At 41.9% G+C, this 16,913-nt stretch overlaps 1 protein-coding gene across 15 annotated transcripts in view; it reads right to left on the bottom strand.

The window, feature by feature from the left end:
* Positions 1 to 16,913, bottom strand: part of mecom (MDS1 and EVI1 complex locus) — a 148,593-nt gene that overhangs the window by 17,422 nt on the left and 114,258 nt on the right. For 6 of the 15 annotated variants that reach the window (XM_067594450.1, XM_067594442.1, XM_067594444.1 and 3 more), the window contains 6 exons: positions 10,832 to 10,966; positions 3,236 to 3,338; positions 3,012 to 3,125; positions 2,313 to 2,424; positions 2,022 to 2,169; positions 1,675 to 1,855 (listed from right to left, as the gene is read on the bottom strand). In XM_067594450.1, the coding sequence (XP_067450551.1) occupies positions 1,675 to 1,855; positions 2,022 to 2,169; positions 2,313 to 2,424; positions 3,012 to 3,125; positions 3,236 to 3,284 (604 nt within the window). In that variant the 5' untranslated portion in view covers positions 3,285 to 3,338; positions 10,832 to 10,966. Of the gene's footprint in view, positions 1 to 1,674; positions 1,856 to 2,021; positions 2,170 to 2,312; positions 2,425 to 3,011; positions 3,126 to 3,235; positions 3,339 to 10,831; positions 10,967 to 12,487; positions 13,115 to 16,913 lie in introns of those variants that run through there. The other 9 variants (XM_067594439.1, XM_067594445.1, XM_067594440.1 and 6 more) reach the window with 4 other exon arrangements.

The raw sequence follows: 16,913 nt of genomic DNA, 5'->3' as shown, positions 1-16,913 counted from the left end.
TGATCAAATTGAGCTACGGTTAGATCCTATTCTGAGGTACATCAAATGTCTACTTGAAAATATTAGTTATTGTTATAAATTAAAATGTAAAGATTGTATCATCAAGTCAGTGTCCATATCATCATGGATTAAGAAGTTCTAATAGAATATAAGTAGATGGTGTAGAGTAGTTGCTCCTATTGCTCGCTCTTTGTGTGTGTGTGTGTGTGTGTGTGTGTGTGTTTTTACAAGTGAAGCCACATGGCCTTAGCAAACTACAAGAAAAAGCCCTGCGCCATAAATCATGTAGTTGTGACATTTACAGACTAACAACACACACACGACACTGAGTGTGTGATCTGATTCACTAGACGCGTGTATTCGTCAGCTCTTAATAAACTGAAACAAAATATTATAAACACATTCCTGAGAGGAGAACAGCGGCTAAGTAGTGGCTAGCTGGGTGTTTGAATTAATGGCTTGAGTGCTTTGCTTTCATAGAGAAGCTCTGCACGCATGCACGTACACACACATGCACCCTTGACGTACAGTACAGACACATTGCGTGCATTAACATACAAACAGAATCTCGTGTGCATACATTTCAGTACTGTCCAAAACACGTACATGCCCTTCGAGAGCACTCCCCACAAACAAACACTTTGGACACAGACGTGGTCTCTCCCAGGCATGTTTAAGACTGCTCTGTCTTTTTTACACAACCATTAGTTGTTTTTAAACCTGCATATTTTCTGCTGATTACAGCAAATGGACTCCTATTCGGAGGGAGCGTAGGGAAGAGGGCCGTACATGTGGTTGCTATTTGTGAGGAATGGTGCATGAGGCGGAGGGAGAGAGGAGAGAGAGGGGAGTCAGAGGTCTGCAGTGGAGATGCAGTCACTCCGGCCTATGTATGTATATACATATGTGTGTGTGTGTGTGTGTGTGTGTGTGTGTGTGTGTGTGTGTGTGTGTGTGTGTGTGTTCGTGTGTGCTTGTTTGAGAAGTAGACAGAGAGTGTGTATGTGGTGTGTGGACAGCTTTCCATGAGCTTGTATGAGGGAGACTGTGTGTATGTGTGTATGTGTGCATGTGTGTGTGCGTGTGTGTGTGTATATGTGTGTGCGTGAGCAGGGTCAGGGAAAGAGAAAGGGGGCAAAGGGTGAAGGTCATAATGCTTTAGGGGAAGGAGATGGGATCTGTGGTGTGAGGTGGTGAAAGTGTGAAAGGTCAAAATGTGTTTGGGTCTTGCAGGAGTTACCGTTTACTGAGGAGCAGGGACAAAAAGAGTGTGTGTGTGTGTGTGTGTGTAAGAAAAAGACTGTTAGCTGTAGCGTCAACAGTGGGTCAGACTGGGTCACTGTGAGAAGCAACAGTAAAGTTAGACCAAGTGGGATTGAATAAAATTACATGCTGGTTTAAAAACTGTTTTCATCATATCAGTGCATGTGAGAGTGCTGATGCAGATATAACGATATGATTCTTGTCTTAAAAGAAATGGTGCTGCCACTCTAAACACAGCTACTCTATAATCCCATGTATAATTCCTGTGGAAAATTTCATGATTGACTCTTGTGAAGGAGCTGAGGAAGGATAAAAAAAATGTATTTTTGCAAAAACAACATTTTCTATTAAAGGCAAGTCACAAGCATATTATTGTTGTTATTATTATTATAACGTACTGAGAAGACTTACATAGGTAGGGTCTTAGTGACTTACACATGAAGGGCTTGACACTGCTGTGGATGTGCTTATGCTGCTTGAGGCCTGAAGACGTTGCAAACGTCTTGCCACAGTCGGAGCAAGCGTGGGCCCGTGCCCCGACGTGCTGTGAGCGGATGTGCCTCTGCAGGTTACTGGGGTCTGTGAACACCTGCTGGGGGAAGGAACCACATAGACACACAGAGTTACTATTTGCGTCTAAACACGTGAAAGTAAGAAAAACCTGCAACAGAAAAGCATATGTGGACACATGGACAGGCAGACAGAGATAAAAAAAATGCTCATTAATTAAATATTCCCTCCAAAAGTCATCACTTTACCTTTGAGCAGTTTTCACATTCGTAGTGCTTGCCACTGTCATGCGACATCTGATGTCGAATCAGGTTTGATTTCCAGTTGAAAGCCTTGGGACACTGGTCACACTTATATTCCCTCTCCTCAGAGTGGGACAGAGCGTGAGCCTCCAGACTGCAGGAAACACAGAAAGGAAAGTAACAATGAGGATTTATCAGTCCGCGCAGCTCTCTGTCAGGAATTCACACGAGACAAGTCCCCTCCCGAAATAAACTCTGCGAATGAGTGATTTTTGAGTGAGTCAGCGGTTCATTTACCTCTGGATATCAGGGAAGACCTGGTCACACTCCTTACACTCTTGTAGACCGTGAGACATGTGGAGAGGTCGCAGGTCTTGAGGTTCCTGGGCCTTTAGGTCACCGTCCCCTCCTAGATCCATGAGAAATGATAAGGTCAGTTTACACATCAATAAGGCTGTTTGATTTATCCTAAACTGGAAGCCTTCAAATATTAAATGTTGTGGCTTTTGGGTTTACTTACTATTTACATATCAGATTTATTGTAAAATGCTAAATGCATACAGCCTGCAGGGAATTACTTAAAAAGTAATTGATACAGGAGTGATGTGTTCAAGTGTAATAGGAAGTTGGAGAAATATGCAGTCTTGAGATACATTTGTGGTCTCTGAGAGCCGTTTATTCCATTACACAGATCATATGGGGAAAATATAATGATTTGCACGGCTGCAGGCCCTCGTCATTTACTGATTCTGTGGTCCAGACCAATACAAGTTACACTGAAACTCTTCTTACTACAATACATGCAGTATTCAACAATTTCCTGAATAATGTAGGATGAACACAGTATATTATTTGGTTTCAGTGGCAAAGAAAGCCCTTACATCATTGTTGTCATGCTCTCCCAGTTCAGCTACATGTCCTTCTTGTCACTCTTCACTACCCATGGTTCACAATGGCATGAAAATAGTGCCCCTTTATAAAAATAAAAGCCCAAACCTGGGTTAAGGAAGGAGGAGGGGGGCATCCCACACGGCTGCTTCTGGTGGTCCAGCAGCTGGTTGCGGGACTCAAAGTGCTGGTCACAGTCCTCACAGCGGTACTGCCTCTCCTCTGCATGGTGGGAGGGAGAAACATTAGCATGCTGTCGAATGAAGCAAGCCGTATGTGTTTGTTCAGGTCGTGACAATAGACAGAAATGTGTCTTTATGTGTGGTGCGGACCATGAATATCAGGAGCCATGGTGTCACATGAATACTCTTCAGCCTTCATGAAAAGTAGCAGCTCCTCACCGGGGAAAATCTCTCTGGTGACTTTGTAGAAGATCTGCAACACATACAGGGGGATTATGATTTAAAGTGTGCATTTATATCACAGTTTATGAAGGTCAAACAAAACAGTATGGATCAACATATTTTCCTATGCTGAACTGGCAGTTTTTTGGTGTCCTGTAAAGCTGCTGCAGCTGTTTTTGTTTTGACTGCATTTTTTCTTACATTGTCCACAACCGCATTTCAGTGTGGATCGAGCTACCAAAATGTTAAACCAGCAGAGGTCACTTTGGGTAGCTTTTGGTACTGTATTAACATACTCATGCAAATTGGCTATGCAATCGTTTACATGCCACCACCAAAACCACCACCACCACACACACACACACACACACATACACACACACAGAGGAGAAACACATGACAACACACGCATTCATTAACTTGTAATTGATCATCATGTAGAACATTCATCTTCATACAAACAAAATGAAAGCACAAATAACCATACTGTAGAATAAATATACTTCTCCTATAATGCTTACAGTGGGCAGGAAGCTGCAGTGAAATGTGTGGAGAACAAATTAACTAATGTATGGTGATATATTGTGAAAACGAGCAAGTTGGTTTTAAAAAAAATAGCATTTTGTTAATTAAGCATTTCAGTGATGGATGAAATTTCCAACAGCGAGATGAATTAAGAACTAACACCACTTCAAGGCGCTCATTTCAGGAGCACAACTCTGACTACTTATTTTTAAAACTTCAGTATTCCTATACAAAAAGCCATTGAACCAATTTCATTGCATCTACAATACATGCAGCTCACGAAAGCATGCCCCTGCTAAATGTGTGTGTATTTGCAGAAGGCAGGGGAGGAGGGGGGACGGAGGGGGGGTTGCAGTCATTTTAAAGAATCAGCTGAGAGACCCTGGGACTGTGGTGCTTCCCGTGGACACACAATAGCCTTTCTCCATGAAACAATCAGACGTGGCGTTATTTTTGGCATGCTTTGGAGGTTTAACATATTACCTTCCTCTTCTGTGCCGACATGACAATGATGATGGGGGAATTTATTAGAAATTAAAGGGGGAGGGGGGGTTGCTTCTGGGAAGGAACAGGTCACAGGTACACCACTCATGAAGGGAATTCCTGGCTAGCACTACTGTTGGACACTAGAGCCACACTGGCCCCGCAGGGTTATGATAAATATCTTGGTCACAATAAAGATCATGAGATATTCTCTCGACTATTATATAATTGTTCGTGTCATTGTTCTTACTTCTGGCAAATGATATAATGCTAAATATGAAATGACTGACTTTTTTGGGACTCACTGAAGCTCAGGAAGTGCTTAGACTGAGAGTCGCTGGGGTAAAGGGAGCTCAAGTGAGTAAAAAAGCAGAGTCTGACCAAGGCAAAGCTCTCACATGTCGATAACTGAGGAGTGATTGGTGCACAGTAACTGGTGCAGTTTTGTGGTAGCATAAAAATATGATTTAAATTCAGGCATTTAAAAAAATCTAAGCAGCAAAGAAAGTCAGTGGGAGGGTGACAGGCACTACAAGTCTGACTCCCATTACAGGGCTCAACCAGAGTCATTACCGGGTTATCCAGACCAGGTAAGACACATTACATATTAACCACTAAATTTAATTAATTGAAATATTCTTGTTTTCATTTTTGGAGCATTTTAGAATGACATTTTTTTGCCTTAATTTAACAAGGAAGTACAGCAGATATCAAGTTGTTTTAAACGCTGATGCAACATGGAGGATTTTAGCACTTTTGACATCCGGCTGAAGAGAAACAGTAACAGCAGAGCTGCACCCCCATTGTTTCTAAGAAAGAATAAAGGTAACTGAACTGACGGTCCTAACAGGCACTTTAATCTCTGACGTCCCATGCCCTAACCTCTGTCCACACTATAAACACACACATGCATAACATGGATGGACCTTCATAAAGCACACACACACACACACGCTCTTTCCTGAGGCCATCACCCCTGTAAGGCCACAAAAATATTGTGATTTAGAAACAATCAAACTGCAGCTCAAACAGACATGCGAGTCGGCAGGGATTCCGCTCTGAGAGACTGATACCGGCTGAGGAGGGAGGCTCTTTGGAAACCTACCAGGGAGCGGACCGAGGCCTCGGAACATAAAAATTAATGGACACTGTCAAAACCACTTTGTTCATAAATACAAGAGTAAGAGTTCATGGTAAAACACAACTATAAGTCTATAAGTTCAGTAATATTTTACAAATAACACAAGATACATAGTGAGGAAGACCGAAGACCATGAGAAAGAATCCCCTGCAACCTCTGACCCCCCTCTCTTAGGGATCAATAAAATTCTCTGTTGCGCTGCACTAGAAGATGTGTTTTGGGCTTGTGCTGCAGTATGAGCACCACCAACACACGAGTGGGCACATTTGGGGAATTCCCCCAACAGCTCCACCTCCTCCCCACGGGCTACCAGATAAACAGTGAAAACACACACAAACAAACAAGCAACGACTCACGACAGAACAGAAGACACACTGTTTGATCTGGGGAGGGGGGGGTCATCCTCAACATGTCATGGACACACCACCACACACACACACACACACACACACACACACACACACACACACACACACACACACACACACTGACTGCCTGCAGTCTAACAGTGGCTTAAATTAACAGGTTATTCTGGAGATAAGATAACTGGGGTGTTTGAGTTCACACTGTGAAAGCCAGCCCCCTCAGCATCAAGGTAATTTACCATTCTTACTGCAAAAAAAAAAAAAAAAAAAAAAAACATGCAGGAAAAACCTTTAAAAAAATCTGAAAATATATATATATTTTTAAGTCACAGGAGCTTATTGCAATGGCCTTAATTCCATTCTGCACAGGTACTGCCAATAGTCTGGACAAGAAGTCCCCTCAATGACTAAATTTTATGTTATTCTCATTCATTTTCTATATATTATTGCTCTCTTTGTATCCATTTATTGAGTCATTACTTATCTGTTTCCTTCTCTCCCTCCCTCCCTCTCTTGCTCTCCCTGTCAAAGGTTACAACCATGAGAGGATCAGAGGCTATAATCGGACTACTTTGTTACCTTGACACCATTAGTCATTAGCAGAGTAAACACAGTCACATTTTCCCTGGTCACACCCTGTTGGCCGACTCCTCGCTCACACAGAGCTCATTCGACAGGTATGCCATTCACTGATGCTTTCCTGCAAAAAAATATATACGCTCAGTCTGGGCTGCTGCTCTCAGTAAAAAAATGTAAAATCTCAAGCCACTTTAACATTCAAAAACTATGAAAAAGAACAGTGCTCCCAATAATTGTTTTTTCTAGCTAATTAAGAATTATGAAGTATCATCAAATTGAAGAGGAAAGCCTGCTACAAATCTTTCAATCATTACTTTGAGCCGCATGTGTTGCAGCCTCCTTGTGGTAATCAGGCTCATGCAACATGTACAGTGTGTTTGGCAGTCATCATCACTTGGCTTCTCAAGAAAAACCCATTCCGTGACTGAGATAGCAATAAAGACTATGAGTACACATGTGCAGCTGGCTCCAGCAAATTAGATGAGCAGGTCTCATGGTTCGGTTCATGTTGAGTCAGCTGTGGGAAACTGACCTTATGAAGAAACTTTCTGGTTCTTCATGAATGACATACAGTGTCAGCAACATCTAATGGAAACTTTGCATCTCCAATATGTATTTTTAGGTGTTAAAACTCCATTTCCAAACAATGTATGGTTTGAAAAAAGGTTCTTAAATGTAGAATAAAGTAAGAAGAGGAGAAGTGAAATATAAAAATGATCAATGTTGGAGTTACAATCTCTTTCGACAGTGAATTCTTGTGCATTTTTAATGTCTGAACAGGCTTTAAGCTGTTATCTCAGTGAGTTACAATCACTTGATAATCTCACCTCCAGTGCATTTACACAATGAATGACTGTCACTGCAATGCTAACATGCCCGTCAGCCACTTCATCCCACTCAATACTGAGCGAGAATCAATAGAGCGAATGAGATTAACACTCATATCCTTCTGCACTGTCTTATGAAAGGCTCTTTAGGGCCTCGTTGGATGCTGTTAATTACACTTATAATCCATTTTCCTTTCAATTGAATCTGTAGAGTGAGGAGTGCAGTGGAGGGTTTTTAAGCACTAATTGCCCTAATTATCTTAACGACAAAACATGCTGATCATGGAGGGGATCTATGCAAGTAGTGCTTAGGCTGCGTTGTTCAGTGCATCTGCAAATAAATGAGGGTATCAAGAAAGCCTGAATAGTACGGCGTGGATGGTCAAAGGCCGACGTTTAACACAAACAGCGGCCAAAGATTAAAGATATTATTATAAATTAGCTTACAGACAAGATTCTTTGCCATTAATTGTTTTCTCAAAATACTCTCTTCTTGCAACATTTTGTAGAAGTTTTTGATTAAAATCTAAATAAAAAGAACAAACACAAATTTGTAATATTTATATCTTTTCAGAGAGCAGTTTTTTTCTTTTGTAAAGGACTTTGTCTCAAATGAGTTATAGCATGTTGAATTAATTTCAGAATTCAGCGTGACTCACAAACTGCAACACCTGCCATCTCCTTCCTGTCCAATCTTTCCTGTTGCTTTCCACTTCGCAGTGTCAAATATATAAACTAATAAAACTAAAAGGAAATCAAAAATAAAGACTGTTTTTAGTCTGGCTTTGTAAAATTAAAGCAAATATTGTAAATACCATGGTAATAATATGGCAGTGGTTTAGTCCTTAATGCATTTAGTTAAAACATTAAATTTGCTGTGACAAATATAATTCATGCTCCACTGCATTTAAACAACTTGACATCTACAAAAAAAGACAAGAGTCATTTAAGTTACTCTCTTTTCTTTCAATTTTTTACTTTGAACAGAGACAGACAGAAATAATCTTGTCTTTAAATGTCCTCGGATATGTGAGAAATTAAAACAATTAAGAAGGTTGCCACTCATCTCTTCTAATGTCCTGTGTTATTAAACATCAGTTTCAGTAATAAGAAACTGATTCTACATGCTAATGCTAACAAATATGGTCTTTCAAGAATCTGTTTGCATAAGTTCTGTTTGCAGTTGAGGTTGCTTTCACAGTGTAAGCACTTCATGCCAATAACTTGTAAAACTGAATTGAGAGAAAGACAGAGAGGAAAAGGAGTGGGATCACAAACGGTTCCTCCACCAAGACAAAACAGGCTTTTTTCTCTCTTTCTCTCTCTCCTTACTCATTCATTCCTCTCTCCCTCCCTCACCCTCCTGAGATTGGTCATAAAGTTTTATGATAAACAGAACTGGGTCAGAAATAAGAGGACGGGGGCCAGTTTTTACTCTTACACTGGCAGGGCTGAATTGGTGCTTGAAAGGAACCATGACCAAATAACACCTGGAAATTGCTGTGGGTGTATGACATCGTCTTTAAATAAATCGTGTCGCAAATCATCTCGGTTGAAAGCACGGTGATGGAAGATTCATTTGAATTCAGCTCTTAGAGAAGATTTAGCAGAACAAGTAATATGTAAGCCCTGGGAAGCCCACTCAGGCTCTTCTGTGAAACTCCGGTGATGGTACATGTGTGTGTGTGTGTGGCGAGTGTGTAATATGTGGTTTCAGGCTGGGTTTAGACTCAGCACTTCTCTGTGGCAGTAAAAACCTGTTGGAATCAGGTACTGTGTGTTTTAACATTTCCAGCTCGCAATGAGGAGCATGGGGAGTCATCTGAACCGCAATGAACAATTCACAGTCCTGCAGAGTGCGCGCACATGCACGCACGCACCGTCAAATTCACACATGCATGCATGTAGAAACACAGGCACTTACAGGTGTGTGCACACACTCCAGAGACACAATGAAACACTTTACACAATCACAACAAGTCAATGCACATAAACGTATGTGCACACACTGGGACAAAAAGCCCTCATAAGCACACACACACACACACACACACACACACACACACACACACACACACACACACACACACACCACACACACACACACACACACACAGAAACTCTACCAAAAACTGACAGCGGCTTTACAAGACCACCCCATTTAGCCTATTCATTTTGAACATACAGACAGGCATTGTGAGACACTACAGTGTGTTTTCAAAAACACCAATGTTGGCCGGAAGGCTTAAAGACGCCACATTGTGCTGTGTTGTGACAGTGTGTAATACTTAACAATCACCTCATCATAGCCATGTCCGTGACCTGTCGGAGCCTTACACAACCACCCGAGCAGAACCACAGTGTTGACAGCAAGTCACACCTCGCGGAGAGGGCAGCTCAGGAAAGCTCTCTCTGCTTGTTTGTCTCTCTGTCTCTTTTAAAAGCGAGCGAGTAAGTGCTTTTGGAAAGCGTCTCTCCTTCCAGATTCTCTTTATGAAAAGAGCATGGGCTATCCGCTCTCTCAGCCTCTTCCTCCTTTACTGAGAGTGTACAGGAAGAGTGAGACATGTGAGGGACGAGCAGGAGATTTGTTCCTGAAAAGCTTCGAGCTGTTTATCCAAAGATTTCCAAATTATTTCAAAGCCAAAGACAGCTTTTAGCTGTACGTTCCTTACCTAATTACACTTTACATGGCTATTACTGTATTTGGATTGAGTTATTAAATACTGACATGTGCTTTTTTACTTGTTGGCTTTTACTGAAATTTCAACGGGGGACACTCAACAAATACTATAGATGGACCACCACTGAGAAGTGATGACAAACACGCAAGCTAAATGATGTTTTTTTATTCGGGTCAAGCTACAGTATGCTCCAGCACGTGTCAAATAAAGTTTAGCCTCTTGTCTTCCTGCCCCACTGTGCGTTTCTGTGTAGGAGGAGCGCCTGGGCGTGGGATTAGTGAGATGAACAGGCCCCCATGTGTACAGCACGCACCTCTCTGTGCAGCCAGGTGAGCGGCAAAAGACTGTGACATTCCTGGCATATCTAAGAGTTTATATCGCAAGCGTGACTGGGAAGTGTGTGGAACTATCATCTCGGCGGGCCGCCTCTGATCCTGCCCTGTGGTCCTTGCACGAAAGAAGCCAGCGCACAATTACAGAAAGAAAACACACGCAGATAGCGAGGAGTGTCTGCAGTGCAGCGTGGGGGAGAGCTGTGTGTGTGTATGTGTAGTGAAGGCAGGGTGGGCCAGCCACACATGGGACTATCTGACTTAGATCACCATAACACCTTTTAACACAACAGCAGCAGACAGGACAGCAGTTGGAAAATGCAGGGAAGCCTTCTGGCATTGGAGCAAGGCAAAAAAAAAAAAAAAAAAAGAGAAGCGGAATAAACTTCCAAAGATCTGAATGACTTTCAGTTGCACTTGATTCATCCTGCCAAACAGCAGGATTCAGAAAAGGACACATTTGGGAGTTCAAAATCAAGTCATCTACATGTTTTTCCTCTCTCTCTCTCTCTTTTTTTTTCTTCAGATCATATTTGTATTGTATCTTGAGGTTGTTCTGCCAGGCAGGCTGCGAGTGTCTCCACGTACCTGATCATCTATCTGGCACGCTGTCAGGTTATGCTGCTTGGCCGCAGGGGCAAACTGGATGTGCTTCAGCCAGCTCCCGATATCTGGCTTGCTGGCATCCACGCAGAATTTTACATGGCCTGACCCGTCCAAGATCTGCAAAGAGCGAAAGAGAGAGAGAGGGGGAGAGAGAGAGAGTGTGTGTGTGTGTGTGTGTGAGAGACAGAGAGAGAGAGAGAAATCAGACTTTGATCAGTATCAGTCCAGGTTACTGTGTCCAAACACTGACTAACCACATACCTCCCACTGAGAAATAAGACTCAAATGTTAGGAACTGGTTTGTGGTGCAACACACACACACACACTTGCAAACATGCACGCATAAACACACACACACACACACACGCCTGCATGCACACACACACACACACACACACACACACTTGCATGCACACAATTTGGGTAGAATACAAGTCAAAGTTTATCATGTAAAAAAAACTTGAGTAAAATACTTGTGTGCATTTGTTACTGTTGCAAACATGACATAAGTTGTTTTGATATTAATAAAGTATTAATCCATAGGGAAATTCCTGTAAATTTTAAAATCACAAAATAACAACAAGAAATTTGATAAAACCAAAACAAATGTATTCTTTATCTGTGGCATTTTATTTTACCAGTGAGTGAGCTTTCAATGAACTGTGTAGTTTCCATTGCAGCAATAAAACATTGTAAATGATATCAATATTTTTTCTTGATAATTGAAAACAATAAATCAGTCCCCAGACTGTTAAGTCCCCCAAAACATAAATAAATACATTGATCAGATTAGAAAAAAATAAAACAAGACTGCAAAGCATATAACAAAACGAATACAAGTTGATTTGAATTCATTTTCACTTCTGATCAGTCTGGTGTTATTTTGATCATACAAACGCATTTTAAAATATGCTGTTAATTATTTTGGATTTAAACTGACTTAAAGTGACGTTTGGATTCGTTTCTGAAAATGTAGTTTTAACGAATAAAATGATAAAACTGCTGATTTTAACTGTTTGTTTTTATATGGTGAAAATTCAAATTAATCACATTATATAACAACAACAACACGATTACTACTACTATTATTAATAATACACGAAGAAGACACACTTCAAACATCAAAGGAACAAAATAAAAATAAAGACAACGTACTGAATTATTATATGACACAAATCATAAGATCACTGTACTAAACATTTACACGCCAATTCTCTCAACGAATTGTAAACGGTATGACGTTGTGCTAAAATGTGAATATTTATTACACAACAGCTGTAAACTTTACTGGAACACAAATCATTTGCAGGAAACCGCGAGTGATAAGAATTATGAAGACGTAGCCGATTGTTGGGATGCAAAACGAAATCTCTCTCCGGGTCACAAATCTGTCTTTCTGCCTTTGTATAACCTGCCAATGAATGAATATTTAGTTTGCATGAAGCCTTTTGTCTGCGCTAACACTGGATCTACCCATTTATCCTGCAAAAGTGCTCTCCAGTCTTTCATGAATTTAACCGTCAAACTTGGTTTACAACGAAATGAACAAAGAACATTTGTTTTGCTTTATACTCTCAATGCAAATTGATTAATAAAAGAAAAAAAATGTTTTTATCCATAAAGTCTGTTTCCTCTTACCGTTGAAACTCTTTCGCACCGGCGTGCGGCAGTTAAAACCTCCTGGGATAATAACTGCGTGGTAAACTGGGGAAAAGTGGTGAAAAGTCCCGTTTAAAAAAAAAAAACAAAACAAAACACGCACGACCAAAACTCGAGTATTAACTGAACAATAAAACTACAAATTATCTCGGCTACGACACGTTCTCCGTTTTTTCATTGTTAAAAAAAAGCACCAGTGTGTTGTTGTTTTTTCGGTGTCTCTTCAGGTCTCCGAGCCGCAGGACGAGTCGACTCCTCGCCGGTGCGCTCACACTTTACTGTCCCTCAGACACCGCGCGGTCAGTAAAAGTAAATCCTCTCACTATATTGTCTGACAGACACCGTTGACTCGGTAAATCTCCTCTCACTGTCCTACAGACATCGTTGGTCGGAACTAAATCCCCTCCGGTACATCAAGTTGCTTTCCAACTTTTCACTCTGTGCGCTTCGCTTGGCTCGTCCGCTCCTCTCTTGTCACCCCTCCTGTCCTGACGCACCCAGGTGTCCTCTAGTAGCCATTCAACTTTTCATTTTTCTCTTCCTCTCCCCCCTCCTCTGCCAGTCGGGATGTGTCGTCTATATGATAGCGGAGAGATTCAAAGGGGTGGGTGGGTGGAGGGGGGTTGGGGTGGGGGGGTGTTGATTTCAAGCGTCGCCCCCTACTTCGCGCGTCCCGGACAGTTTGTGTGATGTTTCTCTTTTACGCATTGTCTCATAAAGAAAGATCGTGCGCGTCCATCCCGACAGCTCCAGACAGAGACGACTCAGAGCAACGGGACTGTCTTTGCCCCTGTCCCCGGTCGGAAGCGACTCCTCTCCGCAGTAAATTTTAAAGTGACAGGGGCCCGGGGTTGGAGAGGTTGAGCGGGGTCAGCGAGAGGTCGGGATGGGGCTTCTAAAGGGATGAACTACACACACAAGCAGCGCACTTTAATGAACCAACATAATCATCAAAGCGGCATATTATTATTCGCGTGTTTCCAAACTTTTTTCACAACACACCGCGCTGGTTCATGGAGCATTTTATGACATTATTAACCTATAGAGCCCACCTAAAGAGAGTTTTACTTTCATTTTCTTTTATTCTTTCTTCCCCGTTTATGATTTATTTTTGAGTTGCATTGGCGTTAAGAAAAGAAAGTAACAACAGTATGGACAAGGGGACTTATAATAAAAAAACAATCAGCCTTATTTTTTTAAATTGTGCTGGCATCGGGAGAGTAATTTAACAACTAGACTTTAAGTGTTCCTCCTGGGGACCTCCAGGAAACTCCTTAAGGACCATTGGAGTTCCCTCAGCCGCATTTTGGGAACCACTGACCTAATCACCTGTTTCTCTCTAACTTAAACAGTGTAGGTTGTTGGGTAGGGGTACTTGTGCGCCCTCACATCCCCCCTTCCCTCTTTGCACACACACACACGCACACACACACGCACGCACGCACATACACAAAAAATATGCACGGTATAAATGTTTTTTTTAATGATCATGAAGCGTAATTTTATCAAAGAAAGCAGATCAGAGGACAGAGTAAAGAGCTTAATCTTGAAATTAAAAACTAATATTTTTGTTCTTGAGAACTTTCTGGACCCTGGACTCTGCGCACCTGCTTTATGGCGGGCCCAAAACGAGACACAAAGTCACGTGTTCTATTGTTATTTCTAAGTTTAAAGCTGAAACAGATTTTGTGAATAAACGGACAAGGGTGCAGAATATGAAGAAACGTGGTGGTTGTCAGTGAGCGGAGTTTATTAGGCAGCTCATAAAGCCGGAGAGGACATGGCTTTGGCTGATGAGAGCAGATGATGATGGATAACGCCCCGCACATGTGACATTGACCTTCCATCCCAGATAATGCCCATTGTTTTACGAAATCGCGGAGCAAATGTGCAGGAAGGACAGGAAAAATCATGTGTAAATAAGGCAGGACCCCGCCACCGATTCCCATCGTCTCGCGCTCCTTGAGAACGGAGGAGAGACCCCGGTCTGCCCGGTCATTGATTTCCTGCCTCTCCTCGACTTGTCCATTGTTGGAACCATTTTTAATTTAGCCATAAATTGGGAAAGCTCAAGTCGAATGAGCTGTTCTATTTTCTTCCTGTCAGGATGAGGGATTTGTTTTATGATGCATTGTGTATTAAATACAAGTAATCTGGGAAAGTGATTGCTTCACGGCCTCTCCGGGTCTGATCGAGGATTCTGATAGAGAGAGAGAGCGAGGTCTGAGCTGTTTTCTGAAAAGGAGGAAATGTCTGGAAAAGGAGAGGATAAACACACGGGGGTTTGTGGTATCACACCGGGGGTAAATTGGGGCAACAGTGGCAGGACCCCATCAGCTTGGCTGCACGAAGAAACGCTGTACTTCTGTCCCCAGTCAGGAGATGGCGTGCTCAACTGAACTAAACTTTTTCAACATTTCTGAATGGATAGATGCATTTGAACATTCCACATGACACTATGAGAGTTGAAACACAATTATAGCGTTCATTTGTTGTGCTGTGAGCTTTTTTTTAAAAAAACGTAATCTTGAAAGTTTTTATCATCAAATATTGCATAAAATAATCACGTTCAGGGCCAAATTGTGCGCTTAAGTATGTCTGTTTATAACACTGATCAGACATCAGCAGTTGCACTGTTTTATCTTCAGAAATGTAATCGAAGGGGTGAGATATTTTTGGCACAGGATTGGGTAAATTTGTTTCCTACAAGAAAAAAAAAAAAAGAATTCAACTTTGTGGATCACGCGTTGGTCTTTATTTCTGAGCCGTGACTTCACATTGAAAGCTCTTCATCGCAGTGTGTAACAGCCTGCTTGCTCTGTCAGTCAGATTTGTGACTTATAATAAGATGAGGGGGGTCATTTCTTTCTCGTCCTGTGTTGAACTGCAGCACAAAACATCTACATTAAGGCGTCAGATTGCTAGATGGGACATGAAAGATTCAGCTGTATAGGGCCTGAATATATAATCACCTGAACGAGCGGCAATAAAGCTGCTGAATCTACACCGAAAAAGACCGATGGGGGGGGGGGGGGGGGGGGGGGGGTTAATTTAAAACACTTGTTCATTTTGTTAATAAACCGCGAGAATGATTTGCAAGGCGCGGCTCTAATTTATATACTTTGAGCAATCCGCCATAAACAGTATTCTGATGTGCTGAGATTACAGAGATTTATTTTTATTACATAGATATGTGTTATCTGAATTATGCCATGCTTTTGTCATAATGATTTTGACATACTAAACAGCGGTGTGGAAAAGCTGTTTATCAACAAATTACAAACCAAACGCATGCAGGCTTCAGGGTACGTTAGTTCCGACTATATCATGCCACACAGCATTTCATAGTTATTTAAGGGACTCTTAAAACATACAGCATCCGGATAATGTTTAGTGCTGAGGCTTTAAAGTGCTGTGAAATTCTTGAAAGGAGGTTAAATTACTTAAATGGGCCCTTGCTTATTTTGCTTGCGGCTTTCTTGTTTGTTTTAGGAGTTCAGTCACGCAAAAACCAATTCATACATGAATGTAGAGAATTTTTATGATCAAATAGCTTCATATTTTACTTGATCTGATGGTTCAGCTTCACGGGCTGAAACTGGTCTGCTCCTTTTTTTTTTTTTTTTAATCCTTTGAATAACTTTTCAGCAGTGTTTTTTCTGGTATTTAAGGGGGGAAAAAAGTGATTTGGATTTTGCTGCTCAAGCTGGAGCCATGTGAAGTCAGATGGGACAGGCTGGAGAAGAGGGGGATTCCCGTGTGGGTTGCAAACTGACTCCAGCCAGCGAGCTGCGGAGCCTGCACCGCTGCTGCAGCCGAGGGGCCACATGGAAACACTGTGTAGGCCTGTGCGGTGCATTCCAGCACATCCTCCAGGAGAGCGGAAAGAAAAAAAAAAAGAGGAGAGAGGAGAGAAAGAAAATATCGCAGCCAAATCCACATGAAATAGTTCCACCATTCACGGCGAGACCTCCCATAGACACCGGCGAAAAGCTGCATTATGTCTCCATCATGTCTGTTTATGGGCCTACACCCCCCCCGACCCCCCCCCCCCCCCCCCCACCCACACACGCATTTTATTTCGCTTAAATATGGGGGCGATCCAATCAAGTGGGAAAACTCATTTAAAAGGTTTGCCTACAACTTTTTAATCAGCAGATCCATCACCCAAGATTAGCGCACAATAGGCTACAATAATCGTGCAGCTTTAAGTCCTTATATTAAAAGATAGACATTGTGTCCATACAGCCCAATTACCATTAAAACAGAGCAGAGGAAATGAAAGGGGAAAATGTAAATACAAAATTTCCTCGGGTCTGGAAGTAAGCCCGTTGTGAGCGGCGTGTTAATCTCCACCTCAGTAATTTGGTTCTGCGGGAGAAGACAGAAGCCCTGCTGCTGTGCC

The sequence above is a fragment of the Thunnus thynnus genome, chromosome 7 (assembly GCF_963924715.1).
Source record: "Thunnus thynnus chromosome 7, fThuThy2.1, whole genome shotgun sequence".
Lineage (NCBI taxonomy): Eukaryota > Metazoa > Chordata > Actinopteri > Scombriformes > Scombridae > Thunnus > Thunnus thynnus.
This window is presented reverse-complemented; position numbering and strand designations above follow the sequence as displayed.